Source organism: Hippopotamus amphibius, chromosome 12, assembly GCF_030028045.1.
Source record: "Hippopotamus amphibius kiboko isolate mHipAmp2 chromosome 12, mHipAmp2.hap2, whole genome shotgun sequence".
NCBI lineage: Eukaryota > Metazoa > Chordata > Mammalia > Artiodactyla > Hippopotamidae > Hippopotamus > Hippopotamus amphibius.
Window position 1 is genome coordinate 98,400,761 of NC_080197.1, and position 18,656 is coordinate 98,419,416.

General features: G+C 52.3%; 3 protein-coding genes across 11 annotated transcripts; 1 reads left to right on the plus strand and 2 right to left on the minus strand.

Moving 5' to 3' along the window:
• Positions 1–225: 225 nt before the first annotated feature.
• Positions 226–6,717, minus strand: DNAJC14 (DnaJ heat shock protein family (Hsp40) member C14). Its single transcript, XM_057704204.1, has 7 exons — positions 6,521–6,717; positions 4,610–6,075; positions 2,418–2,524; positions 2,091–2,210; positions 1,572–1,732; positions 1,386–1,488; positions 226–1,172 (listed from the first exon to the last, which is right to left on the minus strand). Exons 2-7 carry the CDS (start codon positions 6,017–6,019, stop codon positions 962–964), a joined length of 2,112 nt encoding a protein of 703 aa, XP_057560187.1. The 5' UTR covers positions 6,020–6,075; positions 6,521–6,717; the 3' UTR covers positions 226–961.
• LOC130834139 (transmembrane protein 198-like) lies at positions 6,696–12,348 on the plus strand. Of its 9 annotated transcripts, none has more exons than XM_057704205.1 (5): positions 6,696–7,553; positions 8,138–9,385; positions 9,978–10,559; positions 10,997–11,157; positions 11,267–12,348. In XM_057704205.1, exons 2-5 carry the CDS (start codon positions 9,211–9,213, stop codon positions 11,402–11,404), a joined length of 1,056 nt encoding a protein of 351 aa, XP_057560188.1. In that variant the 5' UTR covers positions 6,696–7,553; positions 8,138–9,210; the 3' UTR covers positions 11,405–12,348. The 9 variants fall into 9 exon arrangements, with proteins under 9 accessions (XP_057560188.1, XP_057560196.1, XP_057560197.1 ...); XM_057704213.1 differs by having other exon boundaries at positions 11,000–11,157; XM_057704214.1 differs by having other exon boundaries at positions 10,026–10,559.
• Positions 12,349–12,532: 184 nt separating this feature from the next.
• Positions 12,533–18,209, minus strand: MMP19 (matrix metallopeptidase 19). Its single transcript, XM_057702359.1, has 9 exons — positions 18,003–18,209; positions 17,623–17,708; positions 16,596–16,726; positions 16,157–16,372; positions 15,439–15,684; positions 14,727–14,852; positions 13,966–14,130; positions 13,677–13,804; positions 12,533–13,495 (listed from the first exon to the last, which is right to left on the minus strand). The coding sequence occupies exons 1-9, from the start codon at positions 18,090–18,092 to the stop codon at positions 13,040–13,042; spliced, it is 1,644 nt and encodes a 547-aa protein (XP_057558342.1). The 5' UTR covers positions 18,093–18,209; the 3' UTR covers positions 12,533–13,039.
• Positions 18,210–18,656: the final 447 nt, after the last annotated feature.

Here is an 18,656-nt window from a genome sequence, read left to right on the forward strand (position 1 = left end):
AGGAAGGGTAGGGAATTGTCTTCAAAAGGCTAGGGAAGAAAGATGCAACAATGACTTTACTTACAGAACTACAAAATTTCTCTAAGGTATTTTTTTTTTAATCCCCTTTCCCTTGGTCCTGTAGGAGGTGCCCTTCACTCTCAGCTAACACTTAGGAGGGAAAAGAGTCTCAAGGGAGAAAAAGGACTCCCGCTATATGGGCAAAGAAGAGAGGGAAGATACAGGTTGCCAGTTACGTATTTATAGAAAGATAATCCCCTGGCTTTAAATAGATATGTACATACAAATATGAACAAACTTAAAAAAATACAAACCCTTGGATGGTAAGGGGGCTGCTGGGAGCCCCTTTATCCTCCCCCTCACCCAAGGGCAGAGGGCATGAATCTGTTTTTTAAAAATTATTAGTTGTGGCCATCCCTGCAGCAACAAGCATGAAGTTGGGTGATTACCCACAAGCTGAGAGTTCCCACTCTCCGAACTGCTTCTCCTATAATTAGGGTTACATGCTTTCTTGTTCCTTCTTTTTACTAGTATGATGGGGCAAAAGAGGGTGCTCCCTCCTGAAATGGGTCAAGAAATTAAGATAGACACGTTTAAAAAGAGGGGGGGGAACTGTCATCTGCTGTAGAAGCAACAGACAAGACAAAGGCATACAGACCCCAGGGAAATACCCAGTTCCCACACTACCATGGGAGGTATCATCCAGCCCAGGTCCAGGCCCTAGGTTCTTTGTTCTAGCCACCCCCTATTTCTTTGGTATTGTCAGAAGACAAGATTCAGTTCCTGGGTGCTGGTGGAGGAGGGAGAGTGGTTCCAGGGCTTCCTTTAAGCACTGAGTGACCAATTTGAGCTTAAAATTTTCCCTTTTTTTAAATATTTAAAAATAAACAAATCAAACTCCATCTGGTGCTGTACACAGCCCTTTTGACTCCCTGACATTGATTTGAGGAAAGAGGGGGTGTCAACGTTGGAAGGGCCTCCTCACTTTCTTCCGCCGCTTCGGTTTGGCTTCTCCCTTGGGTACTGTGCTGTTGGGCTTGGAGGCTGCAGTAGGCCCAGGGCCCGGCTGAGGAGCTGCAAAGAAGTTCCCATTGGACATCTGGCCTGGGGGTACTTGAAAGATCCGGCTCAAGAAATCCTGAAGGTCAGCAGGAGGGGCATCTGGGGTAGCTCTGAGAGGAAAACGGAAGACATGATAAGGCAAGAGATATTGGAGTCAAATAGTTACCTATGTTACCTATTTATACCTATGTTAAAAGATATACTGAGTCAGTTCCCAAACTTCTTGAAGGGTAAGACATCTACATGTCCTAAATGGCATGTCATTTGAAATTGTGTTCAGAACTTAGAATAGTGGATAGGTTATTGAGAGAAATACCACCTACCTCTGCCGCCCACTGGTGCCTGGCATCCGCGAACCAAATGAGATGTGATAGGGGACTCTGTGGGTATCTGGGGAGATTCCCACACGCTGGCATCCAGCCCACTCTGCAAGCATGAGAGATAATTAGCCAAAATATCACAGTTCTGAGGATATTATGAGCCCATACTTCCAGAGGACAGACGTATACCTGTGATATCATACACCTTTCCATCCATGAGTGCAAAGTAGGTGATCTTGAGGCCCAACATGCTTGACTCTGCCCAAAAGTCTCCTTCCTCAGCAGGATGCAACCTATTACACTCAGCACAGTATCTGGCACTCTTAGGTTCCCGGTCCATTTCAAACCTCCTGCAATCCAACAAAAGGACGGTTCCTTAATAATCTGTCAATCTTACCTAGAACATTGCTGTAGTCTCTATTACTGACATCTCATCATTACTGACAAACACCTAAAATTATCTCCACTCAGTTGTTACATATGCCCATGTTCACCCTGCCCTCAACCTTCTATCTTAAAGCTAGAAATATTATCTTTTCTTCTTGCTAATTCAAATCCTCAATCTCTTGACAATATGGCAAAAGTAGAAACCTCAGGGTCTTTTTACTTAGCATCTGGATCCTGCAACTACCAATAATACAAGGAAGGTTTTTAGCTATCCAATCCCTAACCTGTGGCAGTCCCACTCCTGTCCTGTTTAAATCATACCTGTGCTTTCCCTGGCATCGGCTGCACATCATAGTATTCATTGCCTCTTTGAGGTCATCCTGCAGCTTGGACAGAAACTCATTCACTGACCGGCTCAGCTCGTTCTCTGCCATTCGCTTCCTGAGAGAAAAAAGGCTTTGTAAGTCAGAGGGTATTGAGTGAGGGACAAAGGGAGACAGATCTATTGGCCTCTTGAGGCCCCTGGCCAGCTAGACAAGCCACCTCCGTTCTCTCTGCCTGAGAGAGCCTTCATCCACAAGTCCAGGGATCTCTGCTACTGAAGATTACTCATTTACCCCACCTGACAATTTTCTAGCTCCAACTTACATTTCATATTCCTTCCGTCTTTCAGGGTTGCTGACAATGTCCCAAGCTGCCCGCAAAACCTTGAAGGCCTCCTCAGCCCGGGGATGATGATTTTTGTCAGGATGAACCTACCAAAACACATTTCATCACATATCCATTCCAACCCTCTCCCCAACCTGGGTCAAAATAACGTCATATCAAAGGATTCTCCTTCACCACCCTTTTGAAGAGTCAATATAGCTTAATGGTTAATCGCTCTGGTGTGCAGACAGATCTGGGTTTAAGTCCCAGCTCTGTAGCTTATTAGCTATATGACCTAGTATATTTTATCCGTCATGGATTGTTGAGAATACACATGAAGCGTATGGCACTGAATCTGGCACTGTGGGGAGCCACCATCCCAGTATGCCCGGGACTGTCCCAGTTTCAGCACTGAAACGTCATGTCTCAGGAAACTTTCACGTCCTAGGCAAACAGGGATGGTTGGTCACTGTACCTGGCACACACATACTAAACCCTCATATTTTAACTTTATTGTCAGTCATAAAGTTAGAGTTCCAACAATCCTCAAACTCTATTTTCTAACTAGGAAATTCTCATATCTACTCAAAACTTCCTACAATAGTTTGCCTTTCTGTCCCAAGAGTGAGATATTGATAATATACCATGATCCTCACAGGCTTTTTATCCACTTTTCAGCCTTTTCTCCAAAACATATAATACCCTCACTTCCTACAGCTTCCTGATTGTTCCCATTCCCATTCACCAATCACAGAGATAAAGCCAGTCTGTTGACTGAGGCCAAATAAACAGAATGCTGTTAAATCTCACATTCCCAAGCTTATAGAATGTGGGTAATGGGCACTTTAGGGCCTAATAAGGGCAGTGAGAGGTTGTATAAAAGAAGCCCACAGGGACTTACCTGGCGGTCCAGTGGTTAAGATTGCGCTTTCAGTGAAAGGAGCGCAGGTTCGATCCCTGGTCAGGGTGCTAATGTCCCACATGCTGTGTGGCACGGCCAAACAAAAAGAAGCCCACAGATACTCTGGCCCAGAACAAAGGGGAGAACTTTGGATTGTGGCACAGGTCTACTGAGGATCAGGGAACTTTACTATATATCTCTACCCCAAGAAAGTAAGTTGAAAATGAGAATTTTTGAATGATACTCCCCAAGAAAGGATGTCTGCTAAAAGAAATGAAGGTAAGAAAAGAGCTCTACCATTAGTAACAATTTGAGTACGAACACTGTTCCCCACTCTCAGAATATCTCAGGCCATCCACTAAGGGGCATACATTTCCCACCAAACTAGTTCAGTCCTCTCTAAGATACAGCCCTAGTACTTTATTGTGCCTTGAATGGTTAGTGGAAACTTTGGTTGCCCATTCCTCTTTAGTGTCATGCAACCGTTGAGATAATTTGCACACTGTCATATTTTACCAGTCAAGTTCCATACACTCAGATAGGCCTCCAATGCAATTTACACACATTACTTATATTCCTAATAGTTTTACTTGTACAGAAACAGCAGTAACAATCATATCTAAAAATAGCAACCGAATATCTACTTCTAAAAGCAATTTGCATGCTTGTATTAAATCAGTTCCCTTAAGCATATGATAAGTCACAACTTCCACTTATACCCCCTTACCAATAAAAGCAACTATATTTTCATGTATGAGATACTGATGTACATGCCTCTTCAAGATTTATGTCCCATTCTCCTTCCCTTTCCCACTCGGGGTTGTTGGTCTCGAAATAGCTTGTTTTCTTTCACGTGGTTCTGGAATAATCACATGTACTCCCTGAGCCTTCCCACACTGTCCACATTTGCCTCACTGGGACAGATAGTTGGATTTCCCCGTGTTCAGAAAAACTTTCATTTGTTCAGGAGAGAGGAACTGACAGGCTTTCTAAGTCTCTTCACCCTACTTAGAGGGATTTCACCTGGATATTCCAGGGTGAGTCCAACATGTCTAATACATGAGGTTCACTGATTTTCATTAAGAAAAAGAAGCTCATGACAAAAAACTTTAAGGGAAAGTCATAGTAAAGGGGGAAAAGTCTTCATGACTCTTTCCTAAGAATTAAAGATACTCTTCATCTTCAAGTTGACTTTCTACTCTGCCTTCCCTTTATTCCACTCTCCCAAAAATTGTAATAGAAAATAAAATATGGGAACAAAGAGCTGGAAAGAGAGGGGAAGGGTACTCACCATCACTGCCAGCTGCCTATAGGCCTTCTTCAGTTCAACATCTGATGCTGTGGCTTCAACCCCCAACACATGAAAAGGGTTTAGTTCATCCTCAGGAACCCCAGCCATGGTCAAGAGTCGAGCCACTTCCTCTTCAGGCTGGCAGTAGCGACCACTAGCTACAGGTGCATTCCCCTGTCGATTGGTCCTCTGCTTGACCCAAGGTAACTCCAGCCAACCCCACTGAACTATTCTTACCAGCTGCTGCCACGGCCTGCTATCTCTCAGCAGAATCAGGCATCGCTGCCAGGTGGGAGAAGCCAGCCAAGAGAAGAGCCAGGTGGCTTTACTCCTCCAGCCTAACCGGTCACTCAGTCCTACCAGAAACCGCCAGCCCAGCTGTAGACAGCCCAACAAAAGGGCCAGAGCCAGGAGTAGCAAAGCACCCAGAAGCCTAAGAAAACGGGTGAACAGCCCTGCCCCATAGCAAAACCCCTGGCTCAGAAATTGGACCATCACCTGGGCCCAGCCCCCCAGCCGCCCTGCCCAGACTCCCACCCAGACACGGAAAAGGTCCAGATCACTGCCTTTCAGCTGCCTGCATGCATAGATGAGATGGCCACAAGTTTCCACATACTCCCCCACTAATACCAGTAGTTCGATCAGCCACCAGAAGCCTGCCTGTCCAAGCTGACACAATTCCTCTGCTCCCCACAATCCCAGTCCTCTGCGCTTATCTGCCTGACTCCGTTTCCGACCCAGCCGATGTCGACCAGGGGATCTGGGATCTCTGCGTCCACCCTCCCGAGTATCCTCCTTGGCTGGAACACGGTGCCGTTGTCTCCGGGGTGCAGGTTTCTTTCCACTGGGCACACGTGAAAAATCACTGGGAAACTTAAGAGGTTCCTCCTCATCATATTCCTCTTCCAACTCTTCATCTTCCCCCAAAGCTGGAGAGGTACAATGGTGGCAAAAGTTGCTCGAAGGGCTATCTCCTCCCTCAGAGTAAGGCCCTTCAGGGATTCCAGGGGTTCCCTGGCAGTTACAAGCAGATGGAATGGAAAGAAAAGAAGGGTTCCCATCCTCCTGGTACCCAGCCTCATTCTCTCTTGAGAGTTCCTGGTCCACTCCTGACTCTTCTGAAGATGCCTCACTCTGATCAGGGTCCTCTCCATCCCTAGGGGGTCCTGGACCCCTTGGGGGGCCATGGCTTGGATCCGACCAGTGGGCTGGATTTGGGGGCTGTGTGTACTTAGGACTAGAGTGCTCTGTGAGGCAGCGGGTACCATTAGCAGCAGGCCCAGCTGAGTCCCTGAGTCCTGAGAATGAAAGTATTTCAGAGTCCACAGAAGGTTCTAAAGTCCTGAGGGAGGCACCACCACTGTGGTGGGCTCCACACAAGCCTCCTTCTCCGGGGTGCTTCTGGGCCATGACCCCAGGGCTTCCTGAGGATTTTAGGTCACAGCCATCATGGTAAATTCTGATGCCTGTAACAAAGGGATCAAGGTGGGGATGATCAAAGATGGGACCAAGAGAGAGATTAAATAATCTTACATTGGGTATATAGTGAATGCGCCCACTTCCCTTGTTTTCCCGAGTTCTTTTAGGGCATTCACTACCCCAGCAATAAAGCCAATACTACATTAACGACAACCCTGCTCCCTCCCCCCTCCTCCAAATCCCTTATTTTTTCCTTTCCCCAGAAAACTATAATCCTGAATCAGGGGAAAAGGGAGGTACCATAAAGGGTGTGGTCCTGGGGTCACTCTTGGGAGAAAGGAAAAGACGACCGGAAAGGGGGCCGCAGGCTCCCAGAAAAGGGTGGGGACCGTACAGCCCTTAAGGAAAACCTGCAGGCGGAGCTTGGGGCTGCCCCTGACAGGGACAACCCACAAACCCTCGGCCTGGGGAGAGGGGACCAAGGTAACGTACCGAAGAGCGGCGGTAACTCCTCCCCCTCGAGCAGCTGGGCCGAGGGCCAGGGGGAGCTACGAGAGCAGCTCCCCCGGCTCCGCCTCCCGTTCACGCTCTGCTTCCGCCTTCCGTCCCCGCCGCGGCCGCCGACCTGCGCCTATTTCCACTTCCGGGGTCACCAGGGAAGACACGGGAAGGAAAAGTAACGGCGGTTGGCGGGGGCGCGAGCCAGTCCAGCAAGCGCAGAGTCCAACCCGTGGAGGCGGGCCTGGGGAAGCACCGGCCCCGCCTTTTAAAGGGCTCTCTGCCGCCGCCCTCCGTGTGCTGAAATGGGATTCCCGAAGGCTGCTCCGCTGGAAGCAAAGCAAGTGGACGCTGCAGCGGTGTCTGCGGATTGGGGGCAGAGTCTCAAGGTTCCTCTGGCCGTATTCTTGTGCCGAGACCGGGAGACAGAGGAAAGCCACCGAACCAGTCTGTTTCCCTTGCAGACAAAACCAGGCAGCGTAGGGGAGCCACCGCACGGATCCCTTGCTGTAACGGGGACAGAGGCCCTTTTGTATCGTGCGGGGGTGGAGCGGAGGGGAGGACGCCCCGGGCCTGCCCCCGCCCTGGCCCTCCTACGCTGCCCCTTCTTTCCCAGCAGCGCTCGCCCCCCCCCCCCCCCCCCCCCCAGCGCCTGGCCCAGCTGGCGCACTGCCCCGTATAACCGTAGCTCCCACGGCTCGGATCCTCCCCTCGGGGTGCAGCTCTCAGGCCCCGTGACCACGAAGCGGGACAGAAGGACTGGGAGCGTGGCTCCGCTTGCCTCCGCACCCGAGCGCAGAGCCTAAACACACTGCGCTCATCGGCGCGCTGCTTTGCATCTCGTCTGCATACCGAGCTGCTCGGTCGGCGTTGACAAGCGCCCCCGCCCCCACTGACACCCGGCGTGGGTACCCTCTCTGTCGGTCCCCTCCTCTGCACACGCCTCTCCGTCAGTCCCCCTTCCAGGCCCCGTCTTTGCTCTGCGAGTTTTTCTACCCATGAACCCCTCGTCGGCGCCCCCAGAGCAGTAAGAGCCCCTTCCTGGGGTCCCCGATCCCGACCACCAAGTTCTCCAGGAGACAATACTCCAATTCTCTGGGAAGTGGAAGAAACCAAGCCAGAGTAGGGGGACGCATGGACACCAGTAGGGGTTTTGAAAGCTTCTAGTTGTTGCGTCAGCACCTAAGTATTCAGAGACCTTTCCCCAAACCTCTTGCGGTTCCCCCAAGACCCTTCCCTGCTATGGATGGGGGGGGTCTCTGATCCCAGCCTAGAGCAGTAGGCAAACTGGGTCCCCCCACACACAGTGAAAAGAGTTGGAGGGTCCCGCCCCGTGATGTCACCCCCCCACCCCACACACACACCCTGTCCCCTTCCTCCACCCCCACCCCCCCCCAAACTGGTTGCTTTTAGCTCACAGGGCTTGGGCTACGACTTGCAAGAGTTTAGGGCGCAACGAACAGAGTGGCCCAGGGGGTGCACACGGCCCGACAGCCGCCGGGACGCCTAGGACTCTGGGCAGGGATGCAGCTGGGGGTCTAGGGAAGCACATCTACCCCCTCCTCTCCTCAGCCCTGACAGGGTGGTGAGTAGTTAACACCTCCTCCCCAGCCTCTCCTTGTTTAGAGTCCCCAGACTTCCAAGCGGTTTGAGGAGAGGAGCCCCAGGGATTCCCCACGCCAACTCTCCTGCCTGTTGAGACCTTGATGTCCAGAAGAAGACAGCTGAAGGGAAGTGCTTGCACCCACCCTACCCGACTCCCATAGTGCCCCCAGCGCCAGGTCCTCCTTGGTGTTCTCCTTTCAGGAACTGAGTTCAGATCCCAGTGGCAGCCCTGACACCCCGGGGGAAAGGGAGAAGTAGAAAAGTCCCACCAGTGTCCTGAGGGGAGGGGCAACATGCTACCAGGATGTGAGATGTCTGTGGGCAAGGTGCCTGCTTAGTCCCTGAGGGGTCGTGGGAGTTGGACTGTGGCTGGATGTCCCTTCCCCCAATAACTCCTTCTCCACCTGAAGCCAAGGCTTCAAAACTTTGACCACGTGTGGGTGACGGTCTCTACTTGATTCCTTGTCCCAGACTCTTTTGGTGTCTGATTTTTCCCCCTCTTCCTTCTCTGAGGTTGGAGCAGCTGTTGGGAGACCCCCACCATGACTCATTCTCTCCTCTTTCTTCTCCTTCTCCCCTCTCTATTAACTCCATTCTTCCCAGCCCAGTGGGATAATTTTGAGTCCCCGCTGCAAATGGGGCAAACTTTCTTTTCGGCTGGAACAAGCTGCTGAGTCTTAGCCCCCAATCCCACTAGTACCCCTGGGCCCCTCCCTTCACAGACTGAGGACTTCCTGCCCCTCCCACCCCACCCTGAAAAGCCAGGGGGCAAAGACTCATTACCTTTATAAGATTTGAAGTTCTACTTAATGTCCTTGTTTCAGAGGGTGATAAACAGAGAGCTGGCTCCCCTCAATCCGGTCCTATAGGTTTCTTCAGTTACCCCAGCAGGGCTAAGCTCCGTCCTGAAATTGGCCTTTCTTCAAAAGAAATAGAGGTACAGAGGCCTCAAGATTCATGGGCACCTGAGTTCCTGTCCCCTACCCCCTTGCAGGTTTCCCAGCCCCCTCAAGACATTCATGGATGGATGAGAGGAGCTGACACGGACCTCCCCCGCTGTGACCACCTTCTCTTCGGCCATGGAGGAAGCCTTGCTGCCCCTCGCCATGACGTCTGACCCCAGGCCCTTTAATCAACAACTCCCAGAGCCTCCAGACCCAAGATGTGTCTTGGAACCCCAGGACAATCCTGAATTGGCACCCGCCCTGGTGTGCGCTCTTTGCTGCTGCTTTGGAATCATCTACTGCTGCTTCGGTGAGGGCAGGGCAGGGTTCTGGGGGGCAGCTGCCCAAGACTGTCACCCTCAAGGATGACACCAACTTTCTCCTTTGCTCCTGAGCCACCTCTACTCCTCTGTCAGGGGACGCCTACCTTCAGCGTGGCGATGCTGCTCTTGCCAGCTCTTCTTCCATCCACCATGCCCATGCCCTCCAGCTCTGACCCCTGGCGACTATCACTTGCCCTCCCTTTGCCTCCTACCTCAGAATTCCATTCCCAAACTACCCTCTATGCTTAAGGCTTCTCTACCCTTCCCCGGTAACCTGAATTAGCCTGCATTGATTTCTTCTCATCTACTATCCCTGGAAGAACGACAGTTTTTTCTGTGCTGATTCCCCTCAGTGCGTCTGTCCTACCTCCTGATTTGCCCTCCCATTCCCTCCCAGTTCCTGAAAAGTCCCTCCCCTCCCCAGATGATCCCTTTCTGCCCTTGGCCTTGAGGCCCCTAGGTGTGCTGCTCCTGTCTTCTGCTCCTCTGGTTAGCCACTCCTCTCCCTTCTCATTCATCAGAGCCATCCCTGTAGACCCCCCCTTCCTGCCTCTTAGTGCCTCCTGCCTCCCTTCCCAGGCTACCGCTGCTTCAAGGCAGTGATGTTTCTCTCCGGCCTGCTGTCAGGAGCCCTGGTGATCTTCCTGCTGTGCCACAAGGAGCGCGTGCTAGAGACACAGCTGAGCCTGGAGGTGAGCGCGGGCATTGCGCTAGGCATCGGACTCCTCTGCGGCCTGGTCACCATGCTGGTTCGCAGCGTCGGGCTCTTCCTGACTGGTCTCCTGCTAGGCCTAACCCTGGGCGCCGGGGTCCTGCTGGGCACCGAGCCCATCTACCAGCCACCTTCAGCCTGGGTGCCGGCTGGGGGGCTGGTGGGGCTGGCACTGCTGGGGGCCCTGCTCACTCTTCGGTGGCCACGTCCCTTCACAGTTTTGGGCACAGCCCTGCTGGGTGCTGCGGTGCTGGTGGCCTGTGCCGACTACTTCCTAGAGGGGCTGGCACTGGGCAGTCGGCTGGGCCAACGCTTGCAGGCACTTCCAGCCTTGCCTCCTCTCTGCTGGTATAGCTGGGTCTTGCTGGGGACCTGGCCAGCCCTGGGGGCCCTGGGGGCCCTGGCCCAGTGGAAGCTCATGGATGAGGACCATGGAGGCCACACCAATGGTGAGTTACTGCCATGGTACAGAAAGCAGCCAACCTGTGCCTTCTCTTGTCCCTGGTTCTCAGACTTGAGGAGGGGAAGGGGGACAATACACTTAAGGGCAAAAGGCAGAGGTGTCTAAGGCGCATGGGGCGGGGCACTGAAGGAAGTGAGAGGAGCCAAAGGTCTGGGAGAGAACGGGAAGAGAAATTGTCAGGCGGGGAGCAGGGAAGAGTTATCGGGGACTGTTATGGAAGGAAAGGAAGATCTCAGGGAAGTCCAGAAGGAAAGGGTAGGAGGATTCCAATGAAAAGTTTCTTTAGAATAACTGGGGGGGAAATTAGGTTTGAGAGAAATGTAACAGGGAGATTGAATGGGTTTCTCTAGGGCATGAATGTTTTGGGGGGTGGGTTTCAGGGTCTCAAGAGGCCTCCTTGAGTCTGTATTGCCCCTTCCCCAGCAGTGGTCTTGAGCCACCAGCGAAGGCATCTCCAACTCCTTCGAATCCGTCAGCAAGAGGCCAAGTGGCACCGGACCTCCCCTGGGGTGGGGCTCTGTGAGGGCAGCTACCGACGCCAGCTCCCCCCCAGCACCCGGAGCCCTGCGGACAGTCTGGCTCCAGTGAGTGACAGGGGAGGGGTGCTCAGAGGGCATATGGGGGTGATCAGGGTGGGAGGGGGGCTCTGACCCAGGCCGTTTTTTCTGCCCTGTCTGCCCTGTGCCCCTCCAGAGTTATCTCCAGAGCCTTCGAGAGCGCCAGCTGGGACCAGGCACCCAGACCACAGCCCCCCACACCATCCTGGACCTGGATTCTGACTGTGGTTCCACTGTACCCCTCACCACACCTTCTGGTTCCACCCAGACCTGAGCCTAAACCTCCACCGATGCCCTCAACCCTAGCAAGGGCCTGAGCCCACAGGATCCACACACAAACTTCCCCACCTTTTGGACTTGGGGATGGAATCTCTGCTCCAACCCAGACCAGCCCTGTAGGGATATGTTTCAGGGACAGATAGAGAGGAATCTTATGGGGAAGGGAGAGGAATGGAAGTGTGAGTACCTACCTCTGTCCAATAATAGAGGTGCCTGGTCCCTAAAGTAACTGACTCCCTAATTCCCTCCAAACCAAACCAAGGAGGGCCACTACCCAATAGCCTTCTATATACCCACCTCAGTGTGCCTCACGATGGTAAAATAAGGGGTTTTATTTTTGTAGGACCTGTGGAAAATCAGAAAGCCTCCAAAAGCACTTGACAGCTTTTTGATGGGGAGAAGGGCAACAGAGGAGGCCCAGGATCCCTAATCCCCAGGTCCCTCATTAGGGAGCAGTTGGGATCCTGGTTAGCCTTTCCTTCTGGACCCCGTAGGCTCAAGCCGCCTTCTCCTACCTCAGTTGGGGGTACTGTCCTCCATGGTGCTTCCCTTTCCCTTCTTCTTAATGGGGGGAAGGCCACAGGGCAGTGCCTGGCTCAGCACCCACCTTCCCCCAAAGCTGGCTTCTTGCTCCAAGGAGAGAACATTGGCCCACATGTCAGAGTCTTGCCCTTTGTCCAAAGGAGCCTGGTCTTCAGGGCTGCGTGGGAGACGAGTGCTTTCTCTGCCTTTCATTATAGGTGACACTAATCTCCTTAACCAGAACGTTGTCCCAACCACTAACCCATTCTAACTCTCCACTCCCCCTGATTCTCTTGCCCAAGGTCTGTTCCCTGGTTCCCCAGACAGCATGAAGAAAGATATGTCCCTCTCCCCGGCAGAAAGGTTATGATGGGAGGGAGGAAGACCATGGGAGCATGTGAATAAAGTGGCATTCACTGAACCAAGGCGTCCAGCCTCTACTGTTGCTGCTCTTTTCTTTCTTTGCATCCCAAAACAAAGGGTGAGCCATACTGACAAGTCCTCTTACCCTTAAAGATCTGATGAGGGTACCTTATCAGACTTGACTACCATAGGAGCTGCACACACACAGCCAGAGGAAGAGCTGTTCAGTCCTCTCTTATGAACTTGAAGTTAACCTTTATTAAGCACAAATGTGCCAGGCACTTCACATATAGTATTTCATTTAATGCAACAACCCTGCAGGATTGGTATTAACCTTATTTCGCAGATGGGAAATCTGAGGCTTAACAGGTTAGTTAACTTGCCTGAAGTCATGAGCAAGTAAATGCGATTCTCAAGGATTCCAAAGCCATTGCTCATTTTACTGGCCATGCTGTTTTCTTGCACTTTATCTAGGAAGAACAGGACCCAGACATTCCCAGCTGTGGCCTCCTGTCAGCTATAAGGCCTGATGGATGCCTTTCCTCTACCAGTGTCTTCCAGAGAGTAGATGACACAGTTGGAAGTGCTATCTAGGATGGGGAAGAAATGGATGGAGTTGGGGGCTGAGTTAGAGAGTCACTGCCCAAGAGGGAAAGAATACAGAGGAGTGGTGGCTGGACTGGGGTATTTCGAGGCCTGAGGTCCATGGTTCACGCTCATGCTGCAGCAGACATTGACGGAGGTCTTAGGCCTCTGGGAGGGTGACATTACCAGGGAATGAAAGGGTGGTGGAGGCTGTGGCTGAGTGGGTAATGTCCAAGATCGTATCTCCGGGTGAGTGGTCAGTATTCAAGGTGATATCTATGCCCAAGGAAGTGGTATCCAGGCTTGCTCCTGCGGCTGAGTGATCGGTGCCTGTGGCTGAGGAAGTGGTGTCCCCATCTGATGGAGTGGTGTCTGGGGTCTGGGGATGACAGTGCATCCAGTTGTAGGCGATATCTCTGGGATAGCCTTTCTCTACTAGAAGCTGCCGATTGAGGCGCCAGTACTGTTTGCCCTTGAAGAAATAGACACGGCCATCCCGCCAACTGATTGCAGCTGAGGGCTGGTCTGGCACGCCTGTAAACAACTCCTTGGTTGGTTTGGGGTAGCGGCTGAAGTCAGTTTGGGCCAGCTCGTCCCACTGCCAGTATCCAGAGCCCTAGGTGTGGGGTGGGCAGGGAGAAGAAGAGGATGAGGAGAGAGCTTAGGGACCCCCAGAGGTCTACCCTCAGCCCGGCGCAGCTGCAGAAGAACTCCCTTCAAGAGCAAGTATTTGCTTCTCCGTGTGAGGTAGCCCACCCCTCCTAAGAAGGGATTTGCCCTTGCTTTGACATTTATACCTTAAAAAGGAACACCTTTTTGTTGAGAGGCCAATAGAGAGCAGCATCCAGGTTGGGTTCTACCCGGTTCAGCTTCTTGGGGAAGCCAGGAGACATCTTGAAATTAATGTAGCGCCACACCTTGTCTCCTGAGAGCAAGTAAGGAAAGAACAAGTCACCTCTGTCCCCAGGTGATAGCTTTCATTTCCTCCAATCCACATGCTCAGAAACCTCTCATCCCTCCCTTCTTTTATGGCTTCTCTGATCATACGCCCGCCTCAGGTAACACACTGTAAACTAGTTCCCTTACCCTTAAAGAAGTGAATCCATTGTGTCCGAGGAGAGTAGACTGCAGCATCCAGGTTTCCTGGGAGCCCCTCCCAAAGGGCAGACACTTGGAACAAGGGACCCAGCCCTGAATCTGTCACGGTCCACACGTAGTTTCCCTTGAAGGCATAGGTCTTCCCTCGGGGCCCTGAAAGCGTAGGCGTGTCAGCAAGTCAAAAAGACAAGCGTCAAATAAAGACTTGACGGTATCTCTGGCAGGCTGATCACTTGCTCTCCTCCCACAGGCTGCTTCCTCAAAAATTCATTCAACTTTAATTCAAGGAGAGGGTTAAACGCAGAGAAGGAGGACCCAGTCTTCAGCCTCTCCTTTGTTCTTCACAGCAAATCCGACCTGGCCCACTCAACAAAACAAAAGCCCTGCAGATAGCTGCTCCCCCCTTGGGGACCTCACCTTCTAGTCCAAGTGGCTTCCACGTTGTACTTCCAGGCAGCTGTAACACCCTTTCTAATATGCATTCTAGTTAAGACTGTTTTCTCCTGCTGTATTTCCAGATGTGTTTAGTGGCCCTCAGGGTGGCAACAGAGGTGAATGCCAGCCTGGCCCACCTTTAATTTGGCTCTGAATCCTCCCTCCCCATGCCTCCTTCCATGACCACTAACCCCTGCCTGGTGTCTAACTGCCATTTCTCACGCTGAGGTCCCGTGTCACTCCCATTTGTCCAGGTCTCAAGGTCAGCAGGTCACCCCACTGCCTGCCTACAGCCTGGAGGGGGAGGGTCTTACCCAGCATCATGGCATCCAGTTCACCACTGCAGGGATCTGGCATGGGACTGGGTTCTGTAGGCACTAGGGGTACAGTGGGGAGTGCCGTCCCTTCTTCCTCATCCTCTACCTCTGGGCTTTTCTTGCCTGCAAGGTAACATAGTGCTGCTCAGGGAGAGAACTTCGAGCACTGGCCTCCCCACTCTTCTACTGTAAGTTCAGCTCAGAGGTCCCATAGAGAGGAAAAGGTAAACCTAGAGAGCTTTCTTTGGTGGGAGGAAAGATCATATTGATACCAGCAAGAGACATGTTTTAGTTTTGAGAGGCACTAGAAAGGGAGAAGGGGGGTTGCTGGAATGTTCATTCTTCATCCCCTAGACTGGGTGTGAGGCGAGAGAGGTCTACAAGGAAGATTAGACCTGGGAGTGTCAGAAAAACAGTTCCTGGGAGTTCCCTGGTGGTCTAGTGGTTGGGATTCAGGGCTTTCACTGCTGTGGCCTGGGTTCAATCCCTGGCTGAGGAACTGAGATGCCACAAACCACACATTGTGGCCAAAAAAAAAGAAAGAAAGAAAAGAAAAACAGCTTCTGAAAATGAAGAAGCGTGAATAACTGGGCAGGAGGAAGAGAAAGAAGCCAAGCCACTTCCCTCCATGAAGACTAGACTTGTCTCTTCATGCCTGAAGAAATACTGCTCAGACTGGCCCTCATGATCACCAAGGGAAAGGACTGACCATAGAGAGCCTGGATCCCGGCCACATCATCCGGGTGCAGCTTGAAGCGGGGTCGGTAGCCAGCGTAGACAGGGGCCATGAGGGCCTGGGTGTATCGGGAGTGCCCAAGCCCCAGGGCATGGCCCAGTTCGTGGGCTGCAATGATGCGCAGGTTCACCCCCCGGTAGGTCCCCTCAGTCCAGAGCTCATCTTCATCAAAGTGCACGCTGCCCAGCTCTGGGATGTCAGCATGGGCCAGGACCCGCCCTGGACAAAGGCAGAGGTGGACAGGAAGGAGGTCAGAGTCTCCTAGGGTGGAGCATCCCCTACCTGTTAGAAACTCCAGTTACTCCATTCCCTTAAAATTCCCCCATGTATATTCACTGTTTCCTGGATACCTCTCACTCCTTTCAGATTCCCCTGTCATCACCCCGTTCTCTCAAGGATGTTCATCCCTCTGTCCCTTCACCTCCCAGCCACTATGTCATCTCTGGCCCAGTCCTCTCTGAGGTGTGCCTTGAGCAGAGGAACTTAAACCAAGGAAGAAGGCATATGCTTCAAAGACGATGCTTGGTAAGGCCCCAGGGAGGTGACATGCTGCTCCCCAAGGGAATGTTAGAAGGTGATTAGAGAGTGTAGGGTGCAGTTGAGCATGGGGGTGGCCAGATATTAAGGTTCCAGAGTCACTGACTCAAGGGAACAGAGGTCTGTGAAGTGAGAGCCGAGAGCTGGTGCCTACCGGGCCCATCAAAGCTATTGGAGCAGTACGGGCTTTGGCGGCCATGGAAGGAGAGGCGGATATCAGCCCAGCCAGCCTTCACCTCCTTGAAGGTCAAGGGAGCCACATTGCTCCAGTACTGGAAGGCTTGAAGCAAGGCTGCCCGGGCTGTGTAGGATGGGAGGGTGGAGGGCAGGTTCAAGATGCGGTAGGTCAGGTGCTTCTTTCTCCAGCGACCTGGTTAATTGGACCAGAAAATAGATTAGAAGCACAGATACCTTTGCCAGCTCTGGAGAGCTCCCCTGAGCCTGGGCACAACCTCTTCAGGCAAGCAATGATGAGTTAATTGCCAGGTGGCCATCCCTTCAACACTGAGCTGGTCCAGGCTGTCCCAGTGCCACCTGCGCTCCAGAGCCCTGGCACCCCGCCTCTCTCTCCCCTTCCCAGGCTCAGTCCTCACCCAGCAGCAGGTATTTCAGGGTCTTCTGGTTGAAGGGGTCCTCTAGGCCACAACGGGGCTGCCTCATACGGGCCCTCGTGGCGTCATCCAGCCGACCTGAGACTGGCAGCTCAGATGCTTCCTGAAAAGCTCTGGAAAGAGGGAGAGGGATGGATCCAGCAGGGCAGGGGCATGTGGAATGACTGGGGCCTGGGAATAGCTCCTTGGCCCCTTGCTGCCCAACGTGGTGGCTGAGAGTGGCACAAAATCTCTGACGCTGATGGGATCACTCCGGGATCCAGTCTTCATAATTGGGACTTCCTCTTCTGTTCTGTGTAAAGCCAATACTCCAGCCTCACCTCCTGTGTTCATGCTCTTATTTGAGTAAAGTGCCCTCTGGTGTTGCCTTCTTCCTCTACTGCAATTTCTAACCTCCCACTCTGGATAAGTGTCTTGCCTCCTGCTCTGGAGACTCTCCCACCACTGCTCCCACCTGAGGGCCTGTCCTCCCTCTGCTTTCTCCCCTCCTGGCTGGACCCGCCCCTCTCAGCCCAGCCTGCTCTGGGGCAATTCCATCCATCAGACACTGCAGGTACTGTGGCTTTTCAAGGGACTGGGAACATAGCCGAGAGCAGAAAGAAAAACTACCCATTAGATCCAACATATGAAAACTTCAAAATAGAAATAAATAAATGCTGTATTAAATGTCTATAAAAGGCAACAGCATGTCAACAACTCAGCTCCAACTCAACTCAACTCATTGTTTTACATATAAATTATACCTCATGTGGAATGTGACCAAATATTAGTGTTTGGGGTATAAAGTGGGATGGAGCCTTCAAAGACGTGCTTAGGGCCTAGGAAGATCCAATGACTGCGCCCTCTTCTTTGAACCCCCATCTCACCCCAGGCCCCACTGCCCACTCCCTAAATCCCCAACGCGGACATGGGTTAGGCAGAGGTGGGCCTGTGGACTGGAAGGGACGAGAAGAGAGAAAGAAGACCTTGCGACCTTGACCCTGAAGGCATGCACCTTAGCATCTCTCACCTCAGAGCCTCTATGATATCTTCTGGCCTGAAGTCATCAGGTCCTTCTAGAGGCTTCTGTAGGTACCCATATTGCAGCAAGTAATCCTATGATGAGGGTAGAGGTCAGCAAAATAAAAAAGGGGTTAGTCTCTGGGTGAAGCTTCTAAGTGACCTAATGGCCCATAAGGATAGAAGGAGACAGATGTAGAAAGACTAAAGGAGAGGCGCCTTAGGGGAGGAATAAGGGGAAGGAGTGGAGATGGGTAGAAGTGGATCATGGAATAGAGGAAGGAAGGGAAGGGCAGGCAATTGTAGGTCAGAAGGGAGGCTTGGAGGGGACTGTGGAGCAGTTCCTCTGTCCCTCCCCCAGCCTGGGTCTGACTTTCCCAGGGCACTCACCACTGCTGCCTCCTTCTCTCCAGGCCCCAGGGCCCGGCAGGAGACTGTCATGGGGAGTAGGAAGCCCATCCACAGCCACTGCCAGTTCATGGTCCCACCAAGCAAGACTCCCAGAGGCTGTCTGTGTCCTCTGTCCTGAGATTTCTGGGAGCCTGGGTGAGCAGGGCTAGGTAGGGGGCTCGTCCCTCTAGTTCTTTTCACTCTCTAGTCTCTGGTCCTCTTTATAAAACCTCAGGGGAGGGGAATTGGGGGGAGTGTCAGTAGGAGGTGACTCAGCCCAGAGATGTGTTGCAATTGACCATTAACCCCGGCTCTGCCAGAGAGTGGAAGTCAAGAGAGCCTCCAACCCAGTCCCCAGGGTCCTCTGCTGGAGACAGAAAGACTTTCCATATTGTCCTGGGTGCAGGCATCCTGGCGGGATTAGAAGCAGAATATCAGCAGAGACTAAGGATAGGGACCATGGCCATCCTCTGAAGTTAGACATTCCTGTGCCCCAGGGACCCTTGGGCAGCAAATCCCTCATCTGCAACCTTCATGTGTCCCTGTCTGCTCTAGGATAGGAAAAATAAAAATAAAAATAAGAGGCAGGAAGCAAGTTTCTTAGGTGCTTGGGTTTCAGGTAAAGGAATGAAGGATGAGATCTCAGTTTCTTTG

Bases quoted from the DNA above. Each gene is read 5' to 3' on its own strand.
- DNAJC14 (XM_057704204.1), bottom strand. From the start codon at position 6,019: ATGGCCCAGAAGCACCCCGGAGAAGGAGGCTTGTGTGGAGCCCACCAC. The intron at 1,489-1,571 runs GTATACGTCTGT...TCATGCTTGCAG, and splicing joins AAAGGTGTATGATATCACAG to AGTGGGCTGGATGCCAGCGT. The intron at 1,173-1,385 runs GTAGGTGGTATT...TTTTCCTCTCAG, and splicing joins GGCACCAGTGGGCGGCAGAG to AGCTACCCCAGATGCCCCTC.
- MMP19 (XM_057702359.1), bottom strand. From the start codon at position 18,092: ATGAACTGGCAGTGGCTGTGGATGGGCTTCCTACTCCCCATGACAGTC. The intron at 14,131-14,726 runs GTAAGACCCTCC...CTACGCTTTCAG, and splicing joins ACTGGATGCCATGATGCTGG to GGCCCCGAGGGAAGACCTAT. The intron at 13,496-13,676 runs GTATAAATGTCA...CCCCACACCTAG, and splicing joins AAAAGGTGTTCCTTTTTAAG to GGCTCTGGATACTGGCAGTG.
- LOC130834139 (XM_057704205.1), top strand. From the start codon at position 9,211: ATGGAGGAAGCCTTGCTGCCCCTCGCCATGACGTCTGACCCCAGGCCC. The intron at 9,386-9,977 runs GTGAGGGCAGGG...CTCCCTTCCCAG, and splicing joins AATCATCTACTGCTGCTTCG to GCTACCGCTGCTTCAAGGCA. The intron at 11,158-11,266 runs GTGAGTGACAGG...GTGCCCCTCCAG, and splicing joins CTGCGGACAGTCTGGCTCCA to AGTTATCTCCAGAGCCTTCG.